The sequence below is a fragment of the Danio rerio genome, chromosome 17, assembly GCF_052040795.2.
Source record: "Danio rerio strain M-AB ecotype USA chromosome 17, GRCz13ab, whole genome shotgun sequence".
Taxonomy (NCBI): Eukaryota; Metazoa; Chordata; class Actinopteri; order Cypriniformes; family Danionidae; genus Danio; species Danio rerio.
In genome coordinates, this window is record NC_141037.1 from 13,355,001 (window position 1) to 13,378,507 (window position 23,507).

The following is a 23,507-nucleotide window of genomic DNA, read 5'->3' on the forward strand; positions in this document are numbered from 1 at the left end:
TTAATTTGCTTCTGGTTATATTCTCCTCATGTCTGATGTTCTGTGCCAGTTCGTCGTCTAAACTCCCCCTGTGTTCCTGCTCTCTTGTCTCGCCAGCCCAGCCAATTTGTTTATCTGGGGTGGTTTTTGTTGTTCTTTTGTTTTATTGTAGTTAAGAATAAATCATCTTGTGTTTGCATTTAAGTCTTTAGTCCCTCCTCCTTCCTGAACCGTGACAGTAGCATTATATGAAATAAGTAAATTTAAGTAAAAAAAATTAATTCAAATTGTAATAAGTACTATAAAAGCATATAACTTGTAGATATCTAATTAAGAATGACAGTCATGTTAAATATAATCTCCCCACATACGTACGGTGGCCCTGATCATCACACAGAGACTGGATGTGGAAACCCTCGGCAGCTGCCAGCTCAGACTGGAAGTAATCATAGTCATAGCGGCTCCAGTCCTCTGCCGAACGCTCTGCAGGGAAGCCAATGAAGAGATATGTGCTGTTCGAACCCAGGACAAGTCGATCCTTCAGCAGCACAGGACAATGACAGGTTACCACTCCACCAAAACATGGATTATACCTTACTATTTCATATTTTAAAAACACACAGTATTATGAATTAAGAAATAGCATTTATACCTGGTATTAAAATGCATTTACTTCAATGAGAGAATGTTGCAAAATACAGGTGCAGATAGGTTGTGAAACATTTGTAAGAAATACTACACTTAAAGAGTGACAGTGGTGCAGTAGGTAGTGCTGTTGTCTCACAGCAAGAAGGTTGCTGGTTCAAGTCTCAGCTGGGCCAGTTGGGGCTTCTGTGTGGAGTTTGCATGTTCTCCCCGCATTCACATGTATAGGTGAATTGGGTAGGCTAAATTGTCCAAAGTGTATGAGTTTGAATGAGTGTGTGTGGATGTTTCTCAGAGATGGGTTGCAGCTGGAAGGGCATCCGCTGCGTAAAACATATGCTCGATAAGTTGGCGGTTCATTCAGCTGCGGTGACCCCAGAATAATAAAGGGACCGAAAAGAAATTGAATGAACGAATGAATACTACACTTAAAAAAAAACTCCCCTAGAGTTAAACAAATCTCTGGGTTCGGCAAGAGCATTTTTAGCTTAGCTTAGCATAGATCATTGAATCGAATTAGACCATTAGACTCTCCCTCAACAATGACCTGAGAGTTTAGACAATTTTCCTATTTAAAGCTGGACTCTTCTGTAGTTACATCATGTACTAAAGACCAATGAAAAATAAAAGTTGGTATTTTCTTGGCTGATATGACTAGGAACCATACTCTCGTTCTGGTGTAATAATCAAGGAAGGATGTTCAATCAATCAATCAAGCCTTTATTTGTCACTACACTTTCGTATAGCGAAAATTGGACCCCCCAGACCATACACAAAACATCACAAACAACTTTTCAGGGGAGACAGATCTTAGGAGGTAGCATTTAGAAACGAAGAAAGATACATTTGGACAGTTAGGCTAAAAAACACCCCCTCAGCTTGCTCTTGATTAGGACAAAGTGAGAAAAGGGAGAAAAACAGCCCTATCTTAGCATAAGCACACCGGCAAGACACAACATAGACAGAGGGGATGGGAACAGGGGTAATGGAAAACAGTCCGTTGAGTGCGGGCAGCCAACTGGCCCAGCAGCCATTTCCGGCGCAAGTCACAGCCCCGCCCACGCCCCACGTGGGTAAAAGCACACGAAGGCATTTGGATGGGGATCGGTGGTGAATGTTTATCTGTAGATATGTTTGTGTGTGTGTGTGAGCCTGCATAGTCCAGAGTCCTGCAGGTGTCCTTGACAGGGGCAGGAATTTCAGAGCGTCTGCTTATCTTGCTTATCCCAGGGAGTTGTTTACTTCCAGCCGAGGCCGTCTGGCAGGAGTAAGAGGAGAGCCGAAAAAAAGACAGTAAGATACTTCCACTTTAGGTCAATATCTGCCAATTTCACAGATATTTAATGTCCATCACTCGTCTCCCGATCTGGCCAAAATTTGTTGCAGAGCCGCTAGCTTCACCTCGATGGTTTCCAGTTTGCGGTCAAGGACCATAGTCTGATTCGCGACCCTACCCATCAGTGTTTCAATCAAGCCGGCCAGCCTAGTGGGGTTTTGAGCTGCGCTGACCGCTTTTATCAGTTTCCGATATCCCAGGGCCCCGCATAAGCCCATCAGCAGAAACCCTGTTATCAAAGTTCCGAATAGGTAGATATCTTCAATATCCTCCAGAGACAGAGCAGCTAGACAGAGGACTCTCCACTTCTCCCACCAGTCCATCACATATCCAGCTGCGAGCGTCCCCGCAGGACAGCTGGGTTCCCCGGAGCCCAGCGATCTCGTTGAGAAGATGGTGTCAATTGCATTCAGAGACCAGTTGATCAAATCCATAATTCCTTTTTCGTTTGGAAAGCAGGACAAGGAGAGCCTCAGAGAAAGAATAAGACGAGACAAGACGTGCTGCAAGGAGAGATATGGGACGGAGCGGGAAGAAGAGCGACCGCCTTCGCCGAGAGCCAAAGAAGAAGAAGCACAACGCATGAAACTAGTTCTGAGTAATCTCAACAAAATGACAAATGTCTCCATGGTTGCAGGATTTTCAGATGCTGCATAACATCAATGTGCCTGCTGCAGCCACAGTACGACAATAAAGATCCTTAACAATGATCAGACCATTAGATGATGCTAATGGTCTAATCCGATTCAATTATCTATGCTAAGCTAAGCTAAAAGTTCACCCAAAAATAAAAAAATCTGTCAACATTTGCTCACCCTTGACTTGCTTCAGAGTTTCTCCAATCACTTCCATAGTAGGAAAAACAAATACTATATAATTCATTGGTTACAGGATTTGAGCATTCTTCAAAACATCTTCTTTTGTGTTCAACAGAAGAATGAAACTCATAAAGATTTGGAACCACTTGAGTGAGAAAATAGTAAGAGTAAATATAATTTTTGGGGAAACTATCCTTTTAACACAAGTGATCATAGGAGAATGCATGCTAATACCCGCTGGAATTCATCTTGGCTTTTAATTAGCTTTATGCTATATTCCCTATGTACACAACATTGGTTATCTTTGTATAACAATGTCAAGTGTATTGTCCCTGTAAAATAAACAAGCAAATAAAAAAATAAATAAATTATTACAACACGGAAAATATAATAAAATAGGCATAATAAAACCAACCAAATGCTGCAGCTCTGTCCTTTTAGATACTTGCAGTCCGTTTACAATGACCTTGGCTCCGGACACAGGAGTAATGGAGACTCTCCTCTGCTGGTTGGAAAACACAGCATGCTTCTCCTGAATGCTGAAAACAGGAAAACAACCAATCAGCTCACATTTCCTTGAGTATTTATTTAATACATGTTCATAAAAACCAGTAAAGACATTTATGGGATGTCTTAATCATGCATGACTTACCCTAGACCTCTGATTGAGAGCGCTCTGGGTGAGTTGTCTGCTAAACCAATATCCCATTCACCTTCTCATAACAAGGCAAATTAAGACAAATAGTGCAGTCGGTGAATATAGAGGATTTAATATAACTGGTCTGACGTCATTGGGGTAATATGAACTCACCTTCCTGAATGAAGAGCATTACTACACTTGATAACTGAGCGTCCTCGTTGACGTTCATAATGTACGGGTACATCTGCATCATCCTTCGTTCCTGAGGATATTCACAAGCAAGAGACAGAGGGGAAAATATTGAATAAATATGGAAAATATGGAATATATTTTAATAATGACATATACAGTTGAGGTCAGAACTATTAGCCCTCCTGAATCATTAGCTCCCCTATATATTTTTTTTCCACAACTTCCGTTTAATGGAGAGAAGATTTTTAGTTTTAATAACTTATTTCTATGAGAATCAGCACCTCCAAGTCAGAGGCTGTGGTGCTCCACTGGAAAAAAAGGTGGTTTGCCATCTCCAGGTTGAAGGAAAGTCCTTACCCCAGGTGGAGGAGTTCAAGTATCTTGGGGTTTTGTTCACAAGTGAGGGAAGGATAGAACGTGAGACTGACAGGCGGATTTGTGCAGCGGCAGCAGTAATGTGGTCGATGTATTGGTCTGTTGTGGTGAAAAAGGAGCTGAGCCAAAAGGCAAAGCTCTCGATTTACCGGTCAATCTACGTTCCTACTCTCACTTATGGTTATGAGCTTTGGGTAATGCCCGAAAGGACAAGAAAGGAATAGAGAGGAATAGAGATTTTTTACCTGGGGATACTCATCCCGAGGTCCTCAGATTATGCGGAGTCACTGATTGGATCCAAGACCAGCGACGAGATGATCCCAAGGATTCTATATCCGGGACCAGGCCATATCCTGAGCTGCTGCTGCGCTGATGGTCGTGGGGAGTGGAGAACATGTGTCTGATTCTAGCAACGCTCCAGGGACAGACGAGTCTTCGCTGAGGCCATCTTCCAGCCTCCACCGCGGTGACTGAAGCACTGCACAAGACTTTTGGCCAGCGGAGAAATTAAAATGGTCGTGCCCAACTGAGTCTGGTTCTCTCAAGGTCTTTTTTCTTCACTCCCATCAGGTGAAGGTTTTTTTCCCTCTCTGCTGTCGCCACTGCCTCGCATGGTTCAGGATTGGTAGAGCTACGCATCGATGAATTTGCTCTTCAGTGTTTGAACTCTCAGTAATGATTAAATCACACTGAACTGAGCTAAACTGAACTGAACTGAACTTAAACACTAAAACCTGAACCACACTGTTCCAGTTACTATGACCATTTATGTGAAGCTGCTTTGATACAATCTATATTGTAAAAGTGCTATACAAATAAAGCTGAATTGAAAAAAAAAGCTGAATCTTGGATACAAGCAGCTGAAATTAATTTTCTTCGCAGGGTGGTAGGGCGCACTCATAGATAGGGTGAGGAGCTCTGAGTAGAGTCGCTGCTCCTCCACATCGAGAGAAGTCAGCTGAGGTGGCTCGAGCATCTGTTTCGGATGCCTCCTGGATGCCTACCTAGGGAGGTGTTCCAGCCATGTCCCACCAGGAGGAGGCCTTGGGGAAGACCCAGGACACGCTGGAGGGACTATGCCTCTCGGCTGGCCTGGGAATGCTTCAGGATCCCCCTAGATGAGCGGAAGTGTCTGGGGAAAGGGTAGTCTGAGGTTCTCTCCTAAGACTGCTGCCCCTGCAACTCAGCCCCGGAAAAGCGGCAGAAAATGAATGAATGATGAATGAATTTCTGATTTCTTTGCCGTGATTACAGTAAATAATATTTGACTAGATTTTTTTCAAGATACTAGTATTCAGCTTAAAGTGACATTTAAAAGGTTAATTTGGCAGATTAATGTCATTCATTCATTCATTCATTTTCTTCTCGGCTTAGTCCCATTATTAATCCGGGGTCGCCACAGCGGAATGAACCGCCAACTTATCCAGCACGTTTTTACGCAGCGGATGCCCCTCCAGCCACAATCCATCTCTGGCTAACATCCACACGCACGCACGCACGCACGCACAAACACACACAAACACACTACAGACAATTTAGCCTACCCAATTCACCTATACCGCATGTCTTTGGACTGTGGGGGAAACCGGAGCATCCGGAGGAAACCCACGCGAATGTAGGGAGAACATGCAAACTCCACACAGAAACGCCAACTGAGCCGAGGTTCGAACCAGCGACCTTCATGCTGTAACGCGACAGCACTACCTACTACTCTTTTGTAGACATATATTAAAAAAATATATATAGCTTAAAGGGGCTAATAATTTTGACCTTAAAATTAAAAACTGCTTTTATTCTAGCCAAAATAAAACAAATAAGACTTTCTCCAGAAGAAAAAAAATTATAGGAAATACTGTGAAAAATTCCTTGCTCTGTTAAACATCATTTGAGAAAAAAATAAATATAATAGGGTGAATTATTTTCCCTTTAACTGTATATTGATGACTGTTGATGGGGAATTGTTCTTAACAGTGTTTTAACAGTTTTATTATTTAATTGAATGCCGATTCAGAGTAGTTTTAAACAATATTAAAGTATTAAACATTGTTCATTGGAATAAAATGTATATAATTATATTAAGTTAAAAAAGAGAAATATTGCTTTGGAATCTTAACTGAAATAAGCTGAATTACTGCAATTATTAAAACTGAAATAAATTAAAATGAATACAAATTTCAGATTAAGGTGATTTTGGTATCACTGAAAAACTAGTGTTTAATTATGGTTTTAATTTATTTGTTTATTTTTAATATGTTCATGTTCATTCAATTATATTCAGTTAAATTTTGTTTTACATAGTCTTATAGTTTTAATTTTAGTTCAATGGATAGTTCACCCGAATAAAAAATGCACTCACTCTTTACCAAAACTTTATGATTTATTTATTTATTTTATTTTTTATTTTTTGCTGAACCTGAAAGAATGCCGATATCCATTGACCTTCATAGTACGATAAACAAATATCATGGCAGTCACTGGTTACAGGTTTCCAGCTTTCTTCACAATGTCTTCTTTTGTGTTCAACAGAAGAAAGAACAACTGAAGGGTAAAATGATGAAAAAGAAAATGATGATTGAATAAATAGTTCTTTGGGTGAACTCTCTCTTTAACTATAATAAACCTATTAAATCAACCATTATACAGCAAATGATTTACATGAAGTTTATATTTGTGGAAATATAAATTTCTATCAACTAATTCCAAATGAACAATAATCTACGTATAACTGAAAAGTTATATTCTCTGGTTTTTAATTATATGTAATGTAATGTAATGTGTATTTATATAGCGCATTTATTGTGTATGGTCATACACCCAAAGCGCTTCACAATCATAAGGGGGGTCTCTCCACACCACCACCGGTGTGCAGCATCCACTTGGATGATGCGACGGCAGCCACAGGACAACGGCGCCAGTGCGCTCACCACACACCAGCTATTGGTGGAGTGGAGAGACAGTGATACAGCCAATTCGGTGGAAGGGGATGATTGGGAGGCCATGATCGTAAGGGCCGATAGAGGGACTTTGGCCAGGACACCGGGGTTACACCCCTGCTCTTTCACGAGAAGTGCCATGGGATTTTTTTATGACCACAGAGAGTCAGGACCTCGGTTTAACGTCTCATCCGAAAGACGGCGCCCACTGACAGTGTAGTGTCCCCTTCACTTTTACTGGGGCATTAGGACTCACACAGACCACAGGTTGAGCGCCCCCTGCTGGCCTCACTAACACCACTTCCAACAGCAACCTGGTGTTCCCTAGTGGTCTCCCATCCAGGTACTGACCAGGCTCAGCCCTGATATATATAATTTCATTAACATCCCAGCTAGGAAGGACATTAACCTTTTGTCTTTCTGATTACAGGCTAAGCCAATGTAATGCAAATTGTCAGTTTCACAGCATGGGGTGTCTATTGTTTTCTCTTTTCGATCAAATGGTCAGGCGGTTTCTGTCTCCAGAACAAGATGAGATTAGGGCTGAAAAAGCAGTTTACCCTGCCGACCACAACTCTTAATTAGCATACTTTGTTTAGCTATATCCCCTCCTCCTAAGAACACAATATAGACATGAAATCTTTGACTAATTCAGACTTGTGTGAGACTTGTGAGAGACTTGTGAAAGAACTTGCAGACTGCAGACCTCTAGTAGGCTCTTGCAGACACATAGACATCTTAAAGACGCTGTATGACTGCAGATTAACCAACACGTCTCAATAAAGGAATTCTGCTTGTTTCGAGTCTCCTGGACTGGGTTCTCTCTTCTTTTCACTCATTTATTTTTTTACAACAATTGCACCTATAAAACTATTTAGATTGATCATGCAAACTATAGATCAAAAACCTTTCAACATATAAATACTGAACTACTATGCAATATGATAGACCATAACATTTTTGTAAAAACACCAAAATCGTTTCAACTGAAATGTTCTGATCAACTACTATTGTTAAAGACGGACTTAAAACATAAAACACAAAACACAGTCTGTTGTGTATGTTTTTTTTTCCTATGGAGAAAGTCTTTGATGACATTTGGAGGAACTTTTATATTTACATTGTGAGTTTTGCATCTGCATTCAAAGTAATGCTCCATTGCTAAGAGGATCTTGTAAGCATCAAGTCAACGCATGTGTGTATACCTGTGTTATAGTGGCATACTGAGTCTCCCAGTCTTTCAGAGCCTCCTGCAGATGTTGCTCCCACAAAGTCTGAATGGCTCGAATCTGCAGCTCATTATGAGTCAGTAATCGCCGCAGCTCCTCTAAAACAAACAGCAGCATGAATGAGATGAAATGTGCCTGCGTTCATGTCTTTGCATAACCTCACATACTGCTCTCATCCTCTGCTTTACGGCCTTCTTGACCCAGTCGGCTTAGTCTTAACAGCAGTTTTGCATTCTCTGCTTTGAGCTCCTTCACCAGTCGCTCAGTGGGACTCTCATTCACCACAGCTTTATTCTGGATCTTTTTTGCCCTGAAAAGAGTGATGTCCCACAATTATTTTGGAATGTACAGTTGAGGTCAAAATTATTAGCCCCCCCATTTATATTTTTCCACCAATTTATGTTTAATAGAAAGAGGATTATATCAACACATTTCTAAACGTAATAGTTTTAATAACTGATTTCTAATTAGTGATTTCTTTTATCTTTGCCGTGATGACAGTACATAATATTTTAGATACCAGTATTCAGCTTAAAGTGCAGTTTAAAAGCTTTACCAAGTTAATTAGGCAAGTTTTAGTATAATAAAAGTTTGCTCTGTTGACAATCGAAAAAAATGTTGCTTAAGGGGGCTAATAATTTTGCCCTTAAAATGGTTTTTAAAAAATAAAAACTGTTTTTATCCTTGCCGAAATAAAACAAATAAGACTTTCTCCAGAAGAAAAAATAACACAGAAAATACTGTGAAAAATTCCTTGCTCTGTTAAACATCATTTGGGAAATATTTAAAAACAAATTCACAGGAGTGTTGATAACTTTGATTTCAACTGTATGTCATATGTTTGCCTGATGACATTGTTGTTAGTTTATTTGGGTTGTAAATCATACATATGCACAATAGGCACATTTATTCATGAAGTTTTAAAAATCCATGCTAATCACTTCACATACTCTCGATTTCCTGTTTAATTTTATAGAAAACATGAAAACCGGCATCATCAAACTTTGTTTGTTGTGAATATGCCCCCTCTAGTGGTCAAAGGATATACTGTGCCTTTAATACTTTTAGCCAGTGATACGATATTTGTAAAGCCTTAAAAAAATTCTATGATTTGATTTTGATTACATTCGATTAAGTTGAAAATTGATATATATATATTAATATTAAAGCTACATGGCTAATTTACGCAACCAATTAAATATTTATTTTGACTCACAAATGCAACAAAAATATAAGTCCATCTTTAAACACAATTGTTAAGCAAATAATTGATAATAATACAATAATCATATTGCTATGCATATATATATATATCGATCCATATTGATGTATTGTTACACCAGCATGGCAGTTATATAAACCAGGGATGCACCGAAATTAAAATTCTGGCCCAAAATCAAAGCGGCTATTCAATAATTATTTATCATTTAATTTAACAATATAAAACATTTTTGTACAACTTTGTAAATTTATCTCAATAACTTAAAAAATTATACTGATTAAAAAAAAAAAAAACAAGGCAATTAAATCGCCACATTTTAATGACAGAAGATTTTATTGACAGTTAATAAGTCGAGAGATTGTCATTTGCGTTGCCATGACAGCACATTAGTTCTTTTGCAAACAGCAGGAACAAGTATACTACACAGAAATGTCCTTCGGTGTGTTATTAGAGCAGACTTTTCTGTTTTTCTGGTGAGGATGTGCAGTTCATTCATAGATAATTATGCTTGTGAACGGCATATTGAGCTGTTTTAAGCACAATCATTTTTGGCGGCCGAAAATTTGGTGCATCCCTAATATAAACCAGCAATGTCACAATTGAAAGTGACTTTAATGTAAAAACTCACCTTTCTGCGTACCGAAGAGTAGAAAGAGACTCTTCATAGCAAATATCTGCAGGGCTTAAGGTTGCAATCTGTGTATGACAATAGGAAACACTTAAATGCTAATTATAATTTCTTGCACAGACCGATCATTTTGCTTCAGACCACAATGTATTATTAGGAGTCATGGCTATTAGCATGAGCATTGCTAGGCCTCTTTTAGAGAGGCTCCATATTTCTACTCAGCAAAACTTTTGCGATTAGCTCATAAACTGTACACTAAATTATCGCCTCAGTCCTCTTTAAATTTGATAGGAAAACAGCGGCAGAATTCGGCTCCTCCCCGTATTTCGATTTTCATTTGATCAGCAAACCACATCCGTGGACAGCGAAAGAAAGTGTTTTTATTGAAAAAAATGTTATAATATCTGCTTATTTGCAGTTCTTTGATATAGATAACATTGTATCACTCTGTATCTCAATGTCAGGGAGAAGCAGTCAGGTTTTCTCAGCGTTCACCTCATCAGCACAGCTGTTTCCTCCAGTGGAACATGTAACTCTTAACGAACATTTCGCTTTTATTATTTCAAAATGAATACCAATATAAAACACTTTACAGTGTGTGTGTGGCATTAACTATACCATACAGTCTTCCACATAAAGGATTAAACACAGTGACAGAACCACTTAGTGAATGTACTCATTTTAACTGTCACTGAGTCACTGACAGAGACAGGAACATCAAATGTTGCCTAGTATAAAACAATACTTCTTATTTATTATTATCATTTGGATCATGAAATATGTGAATTAGCCTGTAAGTTTAAAAATATACATTTAGATTTGTCATTTTAGTAGAAAAGTGGCAATTTATTTAATACATGGAAACAAAAAATCCACTTGAATATAGAAAGTGGTTTTTCCTGCAGTAAACAGGGGGGTTTAAGCCTATTTGGCTCATTCATACCTCAAACGGCTATGCCGATCCATAGATATATACACTAGATGTCGCCTGGCCTTTTTTTTTTCCTAATTACGAAAATTATAATTTTACATCACTTTTCTACATTGATGGATCAGTGACCGCACGGGCATTCCTGACAAAAAGCTTGTGTTTGTGTGTACAGAAATGTACTATTCACCCTCCCTGTTAAATTTAATCTAATCCGTGTCCTGAAACACACCTCCTCTTCTGCTTTCACTCCTCATACTGACGGAGAGAGCGATTCGTTTGTGAATGAATCCCCCGAACGACTCTTTCACTAACGTTAGGTGACAATAATACAAGTTTCTGGCAGCGCAGTATCTCGTTGTCATATTTCTTTTGCATTGTTTGCTGATTTTATTCAACAAAACTAGCATAAGCCGAGTGTTTAGTGCGAGTTGGAGCTGCTTTGCCGTATGGTGAAGTGCAGTTGAATGATATTTGTCCTGGGAGCACTGTACCAATGTGGCGGCGCTATTGACACATGCTCAGGGTCCCTATGCGATATCTAGTGTATATATATCTATGATGCCCATCTATGTAATACAGTGGAACACTAGTATACAACCCATAATAAACAAACATTTTTATTACTATTAAATTTATAAATTTTTAAATCTTTATTATTGATAAATGTATTATTATCAATAATTTACATTTTTGATAATTATAAATGTAATATTAGGCTTATATATATATATATATATATATATATATATATATATATATATATATATATATATATATATATATATATATATATATATATATATATATATATATATATATATCCTTAAATCGCCCCTGGGTATTAGTAATTGTGTTTTTCCTGTGTTTTTAAGACTCAAAGTGCTGGAATGACTTGCAGTTTATAAATCACCACATGACAAAAAACCTCTTTAATGTTTCACTGTTGTAAAAAAAAAAAGTGGTAACACTTTAGAATAACTATCTGTTATAACTAGTTAATAGATCATTAATAAACTGTTAGTTAATGAGTTATAAATGACTTAACTGTATTTTAATGATTCATAACTATTAAATTAGTAATAGATCATGAACAGGCTGTTAGTAAAGTACCTACTAAAGACTTGTTAAGTATCAGTTAATAGTTTATATATGTTACTGGGACGTTATTCTAAAGTTGCAACTATTCTTTATTTATTAACTTAGTAAATGAGGAACAGTTGCAACTTTAGAATAACGTCCCAATAACATACTTAAGCTAAAAACTAAAACTTAACTAAATATTAAATCACACTTTACAGAGCAGTTGTTCATACTTTGTTTACCGTCTACTAATACCAGTGAAACTTTTGTAGAACTTTTCTAATAAAATTATTTATTTATTTATTTTGTTTTCATGTTTAGCACAAAAAGTGCCCAAACCTCATGGGTTTGTATTCTTGTATACTGCTGTTCTGCCATGTGATGTCTCAGTATGTCAGTTTCTATACATTAAACACAACGTTCAACATTTCATCTGTGGAGTTTCTTTGGTAAAATACAGCACACAGAAAAGCCTATGAGTGGAATAAGGTTAAGGTACGAACATTTCATATTTTTAATATCAAAACAAATTTCTGTAGCTTGAACTTGTTGCATCCATTTGCTGTTCTACTAAGTTTCATTGTTATTAGTAGATTGTTAACAAACTATGAACAACTGCTCTGTAAAGTTTGAGCTAATATATTAGTTAAGTGTTAGTTATTAGCTTATGTATATTATCGGGACGTTATTCTAAAGTTGCTACTATTCCTCATTCACTAACAGTTAATAAAGAATAGTTGCAACTTTAGAAAACCGTCTCAATAACATAATTATTTACTGATACTTAACAAGTATTTAGTAAGTAATTCAGCTTGCTCATGATCTATTACTAATTTATTAGGTCTAGTTATAAATCATTAAAATACAGTTTACAAGTCATTTATAACTTGCTAACTAACAGCTTGTAAGTTATCTATTGGCTATCTCTAAGGCACAATTATAAATAATTAACAAACTATTAACTTTTATTTAACAAGTCATTTATAACTTGTTAACTAACAGTTTATTAATGATCTATTAACTAGTTATATAGGATAGTTATTCTAAAGTGTTACCCAATAAAGTCATCAACATCTTGTACGGTCTGAAGGGATTTAACAGCAAATTATTGCTTTTACCATAACTTGAGAAAACCATAGACAAAATAAGACAATCTTACCATGACGGTTCGACTGTTTCCACCAAGAGCAGACTGCAGGAGTTTAGTGAGGACAGAGTCTCTGTATGGGATGTATATTTTCTTCCCAAGAGCCATATCTGCTAGAGCACTATATGAACATGTACATGCGAAGACAGGTTTTAACAGGACGTAAAACACAATGCAAACTACACTGGCCTTAAAATGTGTCAGGACACTTGAACCACACTTACAAACCCTATGTTAGTGGATTAATAGTCAAATAAACAAAAGTATTAACAAAGTATTGTTGCATATTTTAATAACTTTTTGTCTCACAGAATTAAATCCTACATACAGTTTAATTAGAAATTAAGTGATAAAACTGTGATAAAGTTAAATAAAATGGTTTCATTAACTCCAGCTGATCCAATAAAGGGTAGTACATAGACTGCACTATACCCACACTAAATTGCACTCTATATATTCTTCTGAATCATCTCTATGTGTTAAATGCAAGTCCAATGTGTGTACACTGGCTCACATATTTTGGTTCTACCCAAAAAATGTCTACATTTTGGAATCAGGTGTTCTCTTTTTACTCTGAAGTACTTCGGACCGATTTTCCTCCTGACCCTCCTAATGCTATGTTGGGTTGGACTCCTGTCTTTGAAAACTGTAATCTGGATCAAATCCAGGCAGTTCAATATGGGATGACTAAAGCAAAAAAGGTAATATTGTTGATGTGGAAAAAAGAGTTTACACCTAAATTTGAGACATGGCTTACAGAGTTTTGTTTTTTATTTTATTATTATTTTTTTTAGGGGTTTTCACCTTTTTAATTAACAGGACAGTTTAGATTGACAGACGGGAAAGTGTGGGGAGCTCATGTTACCTGTAATGCATTACCCCCAACATTGTTGCTGACAAATAGGTAAAAATAATTGATCTGAAGTATTGTGGCACACTATAAATAATTAAAATGACAGTTAGAGTATTTTGGTGCTGCACTGCGAGTCTTTTAATAAAAATGCCATCACATGATTCAAAAGATTTTTTGTTATATAATCTATTTTGACACTGAATGACATTTGTTGTTGGGGTCTTTTGTAATTAGCCATAAAATGTATGCTTTACATGACCAAAGTTCTACAGCACGTATTTGCTGACCTGATGACATTTCCAAGGGTAGTCAAACTGAGGTTGATGGCAGTGCCCTCTTTCAACCTGTCGCCCTCTGAGCCCGATGACCTTTGCCTCTCACTACCAGCCAAGTCCACTAGGTAAATATTAGACTGTTTGGTGATGCACTCTTTAGAGAAGATCTACAAGCACAGTGAAGATGCAAGTGAAAAACAAAAACAACAACAACAACCACAACAACACTGAGGATGCAGAAAAATAACTCAAGCTTACATTTTAAAACAGCATTCAGATGATGTTAAGTGTGTTTGTAATCAGCTTGTTCCAGGTTGGTGAAGTGTTTTGTTCAGATTTATGTTCTGTGGCTACAGCAGTTTTTTTTTTTTTTTTTGTACAACTTAACTAAATTAACTTCAAGTTAGCGAGAGTTTATGAAGATTTTATTTTGTGTGTTTTGCTTTATATATATATATATATATATATATATATATATATATATATATATATATATATATATATATATATATATAAATAAATATTAATATATATATATATATAAATATTAATTCTATTTAATATTTTGTTATTTTGGGTGGGATTTTGGCTCAGTGGTTAGCACTGTCACAGCAAGAAGATCCCTGTTTCGAGTCCCGGCTGGGTCGGCTGGCATTTCTGTGTGGAGTTTGCATGTTCTCCCTGCGTTGGTGTGGATTTCCTCCGGGTGCTCTGGTTTCCCCTACAGTCCAAAGACATGTGGTATAGGTGAATTGGGTTAATAAAATTGGCTGTGGTGTATGAGAGTGTGTGTGTGAATGTGAGACTGTATGGGTGTTTCCTAGTACTGGGTTGCGGCTGGAAGAGCATCCGCTGCGTAAAACATATGCCGAAATGGTTGCCGGTTCATTCCACGGTGGCGACCCCTGCTAAATGGTGTCTAAGCCAAATGAAAATGAATGAATGAATGAATGAAACTGGTGGAAATGCGCGCACACCACTTCCCGCACAAAAGTATTGATCTCTAAAAAAACTAACTTGATGGGAGAATAAGTGCAGCTGTAAGTAAACCACCTGTTTTTGTACGGATACCATGCTTACAAGTGAGACTGATGATTCAGATTTCTGTCTTCTAATCTGTCTCAAGTTAGGATCAACGTTTATCTTTTTCTCGTTACTTTATTAATATGATTATTGAATCAGTATTTATTCTTGAAATGATTTTGACTAATGAATAAAGGTAACATTTGCCTGCCTCTTTTAATTCTATTTTCAGGAGCCACGAAACCAGGTCAATGGTAGGGCCAGACAGAATCTGCTGACTTTTTTTGCTATTTTTGCTGAGAATTTTGTAAAAAATCTGCGAATTTATGCAGAACCATTTCAGGTGTATCATAACTAAAAACTTAATAAATGCTTTTAAAAAATAACTTTTTCATTTTAATTCAATGTTTACAATGCAAATCCAGATAGATCCACTTATTTGGTAAACAAAGCAAGTCTCTCATATAATATCTCTACTGAAAGACAGAAAATATTATTTTACTAACTGTATTGTAAATAAATCAAAAGAACATTTTATTACTATTATTATTATTATATCACAATAATATTAGTAAAATTAATTTAAAAACAGAATAAACATAAATTTACGCACATTTACACAATTAAATACACAGACTCAATGATGGGCTAAAAATCTGCGGAAATCTGAAAATTTCTGTGAGCGCAGAGTCTGTGTGGGCCTAGTCATAGGTAATGGAGACCTTTTGAGTGGAACTGTTGAGCATGATGACTGAGAACAACTGTTTCTATAATTATTATTATTATTATTATGAGTTAATACCGTCTAAAGTGATTTTGACATTATTATTATGTGGTAATTCCGTTTAAAGTAATTTTCCTTTTTATTCAAGACAGACATTGTGAAGTGAGAATATAGCAGCCTGAATAAAGATGATGCTAGTTTTTATACCGGTTTTGATAAAGACACTCAGCCTTGGGTAAGAGACAGACTGTCCTTTGAGTGTGTGTGTGTGTGTGTTCTATTCGATTGTGGATCCTATTCATATGACTGAGGTCAGCTCTAAACAGTCTAGTGGATGTCTTTTTTACCTATTTTTTTATTTGTTTATTTGGCAGGGACAGTGTACATTAATTAGCATTTCTGCAAAAGAACCAGAATTAGCCAGAGGGCTATATTTCATCTGATGTTTGTATGCTTGAGATATTGTTCAGAATTGTATGCACACACCCACATGTAATTTTCCTAGTCTATCTGTGTTTTAAACAATCTGGTGTATGACGAAGTTAATGACGTTATGTGAGAGTATAATAGTTGTTGATTTGTGATTGTAAGCAGAGCAGCCTACGACCTCATTATAGTGTTGAAGCTGGCTTCTGCTGATGACACTGCAAACTATCTTCAGTAAACTTTCTGTTTCTTTGAATCTCTGACTCTAGCTCTTCTTCATCTGACAGACTGCTCATTTTCGGGTTAAAACTGCAAATGATCCCGCCAAGACGCACCTGTTTGAGCTGGACGATGATGAGCATGTGTGAGCGGCTGCTGCTGTTGTTGATGTGTGTGGCTGCAGTGGTGCGTGTTCGTGTGCCCTGCTCCATCAGCTGCTCCACCTGCAGCGCACTGTCACAGGGCACTCGCCTCAAACCTTCCACATAGAAACCCGTCTGCTGGTCCTCTCGCACCCGCAGGCCACCCGCAGACCGACTGCTCTTCGACAGCAGGTCTACAACCTGAAGAGCCGTTTCAGCATCACATATAAAGCATTATGACAATCAGCAAGTTAAAGTGTAAAAATCGTATACAGTTGAAGTCATAAATATTCACCCTCCTGTGAATTTATTTCTTTTTCAAATATTTCACAAATTATGTTTAACAGAACAAGGAATCTTTCACTGTTTTATTTATTTTTTCTGGCTAGAATAAAAGCAGTTTTTACTTTTTTTAAAAAACATTTTAAGGTCAACATTATTAGCCCCTTTAAGCTATATTTTTTTGACTGTCTACAGAACAAACAATCATCGCAGTGTTTAAGACTTTTTCTTATATATGTCAAAAGGAGATACCAGATCTAGTAATGGCAATATTTGGTGTGACACCTGAAAACCTTACACTACCAGCAGGTCAATTAAATGCACTAGTGTTCTCTTCTTTGTTGGCCCGAAGACTATTTTTTGCAGTGGAAGTCAACTAAACCACCAACACATGCTAAATGGGTAGAAAATGTCATAACGTATCTAAAGATTGAAAAACTCAAATATAGCACCCAGGGCTCAAATAATACATTCTTCAAAGTTTGGAGACCCTTCCTGTCTCATTTTGAGAACAGATTTATTTCAAATACTTGAATTGTAAGCTCCCACCCACCCACCCCTAAATCTTTTTTTTTTTTTTTTGTGCCTTTAACGTTTTTCTTTTTATTTAATATTATTTCACCTTGTATTCATTTCATTTTTTATGTACCTTGTTCCTGTATATGTTTGAGTTGCTCTGTTTAAAAGTTCAATTAAAAGATTTGTCTACTAAACCCAAGTGCTGTTTTGGGATTTCTGCCTGGATTTTGGCTACCTAAATTTAAAAGTTTCTCAAATTCACATGCAGAAGTGTAAATGCAGACATTTGATTTTTCATAAAACACTATTGAAAGTGTTTAAAATAACTGTATATGTTGTCTGTGTTATAATAAACACCTAAAAAGGAGGCGCTTTTTGTATTTTTTTTTTTTATAAACTCAAATTTGAAGGTGTACCTTTTAGGTTCTGTGTGGTCTAGAGTGCTGTAATTAATTTTGGTGGTTCCTGCACATATCTGTAATCATAGGGAAAAAAAGAAAAAATGTCTCTACCATAATCTATGCAAAAGTTATTGTATTCCAACTTATAAGAGGTGCTATACAAGCCACAGGGACCGATCATTGTTTTCCTATTTCACTATTCTTTTGTTTGATCAAACATAATTCACAGTTTTTAGACCACATCAGACATATAAAAGGATTACTTATGCACATCAACTCAAAAACAGAGGAGAAACGGCCCTGAAGAGCACAGCATAAGGTAAGAGATGACAGCTTTTTGTGCTATCTGGGGCTGCTTATTGATCATGAATGTATTGTTTTCACTTCTGCGCCATGGAAACACAGCGATTCATTCGACAACTGTTTGATATGTGAATAAAATTCAGTAAAAGGAACGCTAGAACCGTACGAGCACCGACGAGAGCTTTCATTTAAGCTATAACTTGTACATGTGTCATTTGTGGATACCCAGTTCGGGTATCCAAAATACTGTGTATTTAAGTGTAAATAACTTTTGTACAGTAGAATAAAAACCGAGGTGATGCATATGTGCGTAAAATATAGCTTCTACACTTTCAAACGGAACCACTTACGGGGGTCTGGTGCAATGGTAGCCCTTTAAATCTTAAAAGCCAAGCTCTGTATTCTTGGTTTGTATCCTATGAAACTTACAATTAGAAAGACAAACATTTTCGATTTTGGTTTTCTTCAAGCTTAAGGGCTGTTTCATTATGCTGAAACACACATGGATGCTCCATCCATAAAATTGTGGAAAAAGTAAATACTGTACTGTGTTGGACTGGAGAGACTAACTTTTATCATCAAAGGCAAGCAGAAGAATATATGAATATTATGTATATTGTGTGTTTGTAAACATGTATTTTTTATGGTATTGGTGTTTTTGTTATGGCAGCACGATGGCGCAGTGGGTAGCACAATTGCCTCACAGCAAAAAGATTGCTGGGTTCAAGCCTCGGCTGGGTCAGTTGGCATTTCTGTGTGGAGTTTGCATGTTCTTGCCATGTTGGCATGGGTTTTCTCCGGGTGCTCCGGTTTCCCTCAGAGTTCAAAGACATGCACTAAAGATGAATTGGGTAGGCTAAATTGGCTGTGAGTGTGTGGGTGTTTCCCAGAGTTGGGTTGCAGCTGGAAGGGCATCCGCTGCGTAAAACATATGCTGGATAAGTTGGTGGTTTATTCCGCTGTGGCAACCCCTGATTAATAAAGGGACTAAGCCAAAAAGAAAATGGATAAATGGATGTTTTTGTTGTTTTGTCATTATCTATTTTTCAATGTTTTAATTCATTATTATTTTTTTTATTTACTTATTTTATTTTTAATTATTTGTTTTTAGTTATGTCATTTGAATGTGTATATGTGTATACACATAAATAAGAAGGGTGTCGATGTGTGCTGTTATGTAGGCTGCAAAAGGAAAAAAAATCAATAAACATATTTGAGGAAAAAACCTATTATGTTTAGAAATGCATTGAAAAACATCTTCTCTTCGTTAAACAGAAATTGGGTAAAAATATACAGGGGGGCTTATAAATCAGGAGGATTAATAATTCTGACTTCAACTGTGCATTAGCATCAAACAAAAGTCTTACCTGTTCATTGTAGATTTCCAGCATGCTGAAAAACACCTGAATTTGGTTGATAAAGTTATAAACGCATTTTAATGTATTATTCTTTTTGTTTAAAAACTTGGTAACACTTTAGTTTAATAACTAGGGGCTTATTACCCGTCTATCAATAAGATATTGGCTGTTATTGGGATCACTTCTCACTTTTAACTAGTTGCTTATTAACTTCTGCTTATGTCATATCCCCATATTCCTTAAACAGTCCTTTTACAGTAACATTACAGTGTTACCTGAGCTATTTCCTGAGATATTACATAAATGCATATTGACGAACCTGACACTGTCTGCTGTCCTGCATGCTCCTGATAGACTGGAATAGTCTCTGACAGAGGGTGGGGATCAGGCCTTTATTAGGACCATAACCAACCATGGAGTAACTCTTCCCAGAGCCGGTCTGCCCATATGCCAGCAATGTGGCATTGTAGCCCTGCAGCGCGTTATCCAAAATGCCTTGCCCCAAATCCAGAAACACACTCGCCTGTAAATAACCAGAAACAACAGACAGATCAAATCAACTAACATTGTTAGTTCAGTTGTCACCTCTAAAAGGGATAATTCACTCAAAAATGAAAATTGTCATCATTTACTCGTCCTCTACTTTCCGTTTCGGTATTCTGTTGAACACAAAGACAGATATTCTGAAAAATTCTCAAGGAAAAACAGTCATTGACTTTCATAGTAGTGTAATGGAGGCCAGCTAGTAAGTGCTGTGCAAGTAAACCTCACTCCTTTGACCTCTAAAGGTGCTCTAGCAACAGATGCAAGAGGCCATGGTCTTTAGCCTCCTTGGTAGAGCACCTGACTCCCATACGGAAGGTCGCTGGTTCGATAGCAACTCGGAGCAGGTTGGGTGGCATAGGACCAGCAGGGTTACAGTGTTATTTGTTTTTTACTATGGATGTCAATGGCTGCTTTTCCCCAACATTCTTCAGAAAATCTTGTTTTGTGTTTAACAGAAGAAATGAATCTGTGTCTTTTGAGAGCATATATGTTTGGCTGTTCAGACCCTGATCACAACAAATGCATTTTTAAAATAGTTTTCTATTGGCATCAAGTGTTTTGCGCTGTGTTTATGTGACCCGTGTGCTTCTCACATTCGCCTGCAGCGCCTCACAATTCAAGCCATACCTCAACACCTTTGTTTGGGAATTATTTAAATTCAACATTTTAACCCTGTATGTTCTCGGTATAACAATCCAGGAATATACCAGTGACCCTGGACTACTAAACCTTAAGCATTAGTATAAATTTGGCAATAGCTAAAATTATTGACCTGGTCAAAATTATAGATTTTTTTATTTATGCCAAATATCATACAAATATTAAGCAAAGACTATGTTTCATTAATTACTTTGTAATATTTCTGTATCAAAACTCAATTTTTTAAACAATTTTAAAGTTGATTTGCTCAATCGTTAGGCAAGGCAAGGCAAACTTTATTTATAGAGCACAATTTAACACAACCGTAGTTGATCCAAAGTGCTTTACAATAAAATAAACTAGACAATAAAACTAAAAATAACTGGTATTAAAAATACAATAAAATATATTTAAAAGTAATACTAAAATATAAATAATACAAAAATAACATGCATGCATCAGTCAAAGGCAAGAGAGTAAAAATGTGTCTTTAAGTTAGATTTAAAAGCATCCAAAGAAGGAGAGATTCTGATATTCAGAGGGAGACTATTCCAGAGCCTTGGGGCCGCAACACTGAAAGCTCGATCACCCTTTGACTTGCAGCGAGACCGAGGGACAGACAAAAGAAACTGATCATGTGATCTTAAGAATCTACAAGCTGTATATGGCCTAATAAGCTCGCTGACATAGGCCGGGGCAGAATTGTGCAAAGCTTTATAAGTGAAAAGAAGAATTTTAAAATCAACCCTGTATTTTATAGGTAGCCAGTGCAATGAGGCAAGGACAGGGGAGATATGATCTCTTTTCTTAGTTCCTGTTATTAATCTGGCGGTGCATTTTGGACCAGCTGTAGCCGAGAGAGTGTTGACTGAGGTAGGCCAATATACAAAGAATTGCAGTAGTCTAACCGAGAGGAGATTAAAGCATGGGTTACGATTTCTAAATCTTTTTTAGAAAGAAAGCGTTTAACTTTTGCCACCAATCTAAGCTGGAAGAAACTGCTCTTCACAACCGCATTTACATGTTTGTCAAACTGCAAGAGTGGATCAAAGATAACTCCGAGATTCTTGGCGTGATTGTGCAGATTGTCGTTTAGTTTTTAATTGAATTGTTGGTAGCAGCAGGACCTAAAATTAACACTTCTGTTTTGTTCTCATTTAGTTGCAGAGAGTTATTTGTCATCCAGGTCTTAATGTCGGTAAGGTTAGATTTGTTTCACTCAAAAAAAAAAAAAACACTCATTGTTTGCCCCAAAATACTTATTTAAAATGAGCTGAAATACAATTCTTAAGTTTTTGGGAGACAAATATACTTAAATTTGTTAAAACCAAAAATTCCTTCATGCTGACCCAACACAAATCGACTGTGTGGAACCCAGCATCTATTAGTGTTTGAACCCTCAGATTCAAGATATTAAAATAGTTGTATCTCAGCCAAATATTGTCCTACTATACATCAATGGAAAGCTTATTCATTCAAATTTTTTATTAAATAAACACAACTATTTTTGTTATCCATCGGCACACAGTTTGTTTTAGTGAGTTCAAATACAGTACTACTGACATCGAGAATAACTAATTGTAGTTGGCTAATGCGATCACTTTAAAATTTTATAAAACATTTCTTTTACGGTCATCTTTGTAAACATACACATGCAAATTTCTCTTTTGTAGGGCGAGATAATCTCTATATAACCTGATATCTGTTACCTGGTCAGCGTAGCGCCCACCTGTCTCTTCAGGAACAAACAGACCATCTTTGTTTCTACTGAAGCCACTATGAGACCAGTAGGTGTAGTCGAAAGTGAAGGTGCGACTGTTCTGAGAGTTACGAGGATCTTGAATGCTGATACTGTTGGAGGTCATAGAGATAATGCAGCGACTGCCTGCATCACGCTCCCTCTGGAAAAAACAAAACAAAACTTAAATTTACCTGCTGAAAAAAGCACGCTGGTATGGTAAGTTTTGACACATGACTGCTGATTTAATCTGGAGGGTTTTTTATTGGTCATGAGTCATGACAAGCAAAGAACCAGCACATCAACAGCAAACAACCTGCTTAAAATAGCTCATGATCAGAAAGAACCTTCTTAAAACTGCTACTGACCAGAAAGAACCAGCTTAAACCAGGTCATGACGGCAAGAACCAGCTTAAACCAGATCATGTCTAGATACAACAAGCAAGAACTAGCATAAACTAGCTCATAACTTGCAACAGCTCCTAACCAGCTCATGACCAGCAATAACCAGCTTAAACTAGCTTATGACTAACATCAACCACAAAGAACCCACGGAAACCAGCTCATGATGACTAGCATCAACCAGCAAGAACCAGCTCAAAACCAGCTCAAGAACCAGAACCCTAACCAGTTTAAAGTAGTGTATTACTAGCAAAAAACAGCAAGAACCAGCTTAAATCAGCTTATTACTAGCAACAACCAGTTTGAAGCAGCATATTACAAGCAAAAACCAGCAAGAACCAGCTTAAATCAGCTTATTTCTAGCAGCAACTATCTTAAATCAGCTTATCACTAGCAAAAACCAGCAAGAACCAGATTAAATCAGCTTATTACTAGCAACAACCAGTTTAAGCAACGTATTACTAGCAAAAACCAGCAAGAACCAGCTTTAACCAGCTCATG

General features: G+C 37.0%; 1 protein-coding gene across 4 annotated transcripts in view; it reads right to left on the minus strand.

Annotated features, from left to right (window-relative positions):
• kif28 (kinesin family member 28) overlaps positions 1-23,507 on the minus strand; it is a 39,875-nt gene that overhangs the window by 15,721 nt on the left and 647 nt on the right. The window contains exons 2-14 of one of the 4 annotated variants that reach the window (XM_087290144.1): positions 22,596-22,767; positions 20,001-20,204; positions 19,691-19,726; positions 16,792-17,019; positions 14,296-14,450; positions 13,168-13,276; positions 9,998-10,065; positions 8,315-8,457; positions 8,124-8,245; positions 3,590-3,680; positions 3,431-3,491; positions 3,194-3,317; positions 355-517 (exon numbers count right to left, since the gene is read on the minus strand). In XM_087290144.1, coding sequence (XP_087146270.1) covers positions 355-517; positions 3,194-3,317; positions 3,431-3,491; positions 3,590-3,680; positions 8,124-8,245; positions 8,315-8,457; positions 9,998-10,065; positions 13,168-13,276; positions 14,296-14,450; positions 16,792-17,019; positions 19,691-19,726; positions 20,001-20,204; positions 22,596-22,622 — 1,531 coding nt within the window. In that variant the 5' untranslated portion in view covers positions 22,623-22,767. Of the gene's footprint in view, positions 1-354; positions 518-3,193; positions 3,318-3,430; positions 3,495-3,589; positions 3,681-8,123; positions 8,246-8,314; positions 8,458-9,997; positions 10,066-13,167; positions 13,277-14,295; positions 14,451-16,791; positions 17,020-19,690; positions 19,727-20,000; positions 20,205-22,575; positions 22,768-23,507 lie in introns of all 4 variants that reach the window. The other 3 variants (XM_087290143.1, XM_087290142.1, XM_087290141.1) reach the window with 3 other exon arrangements.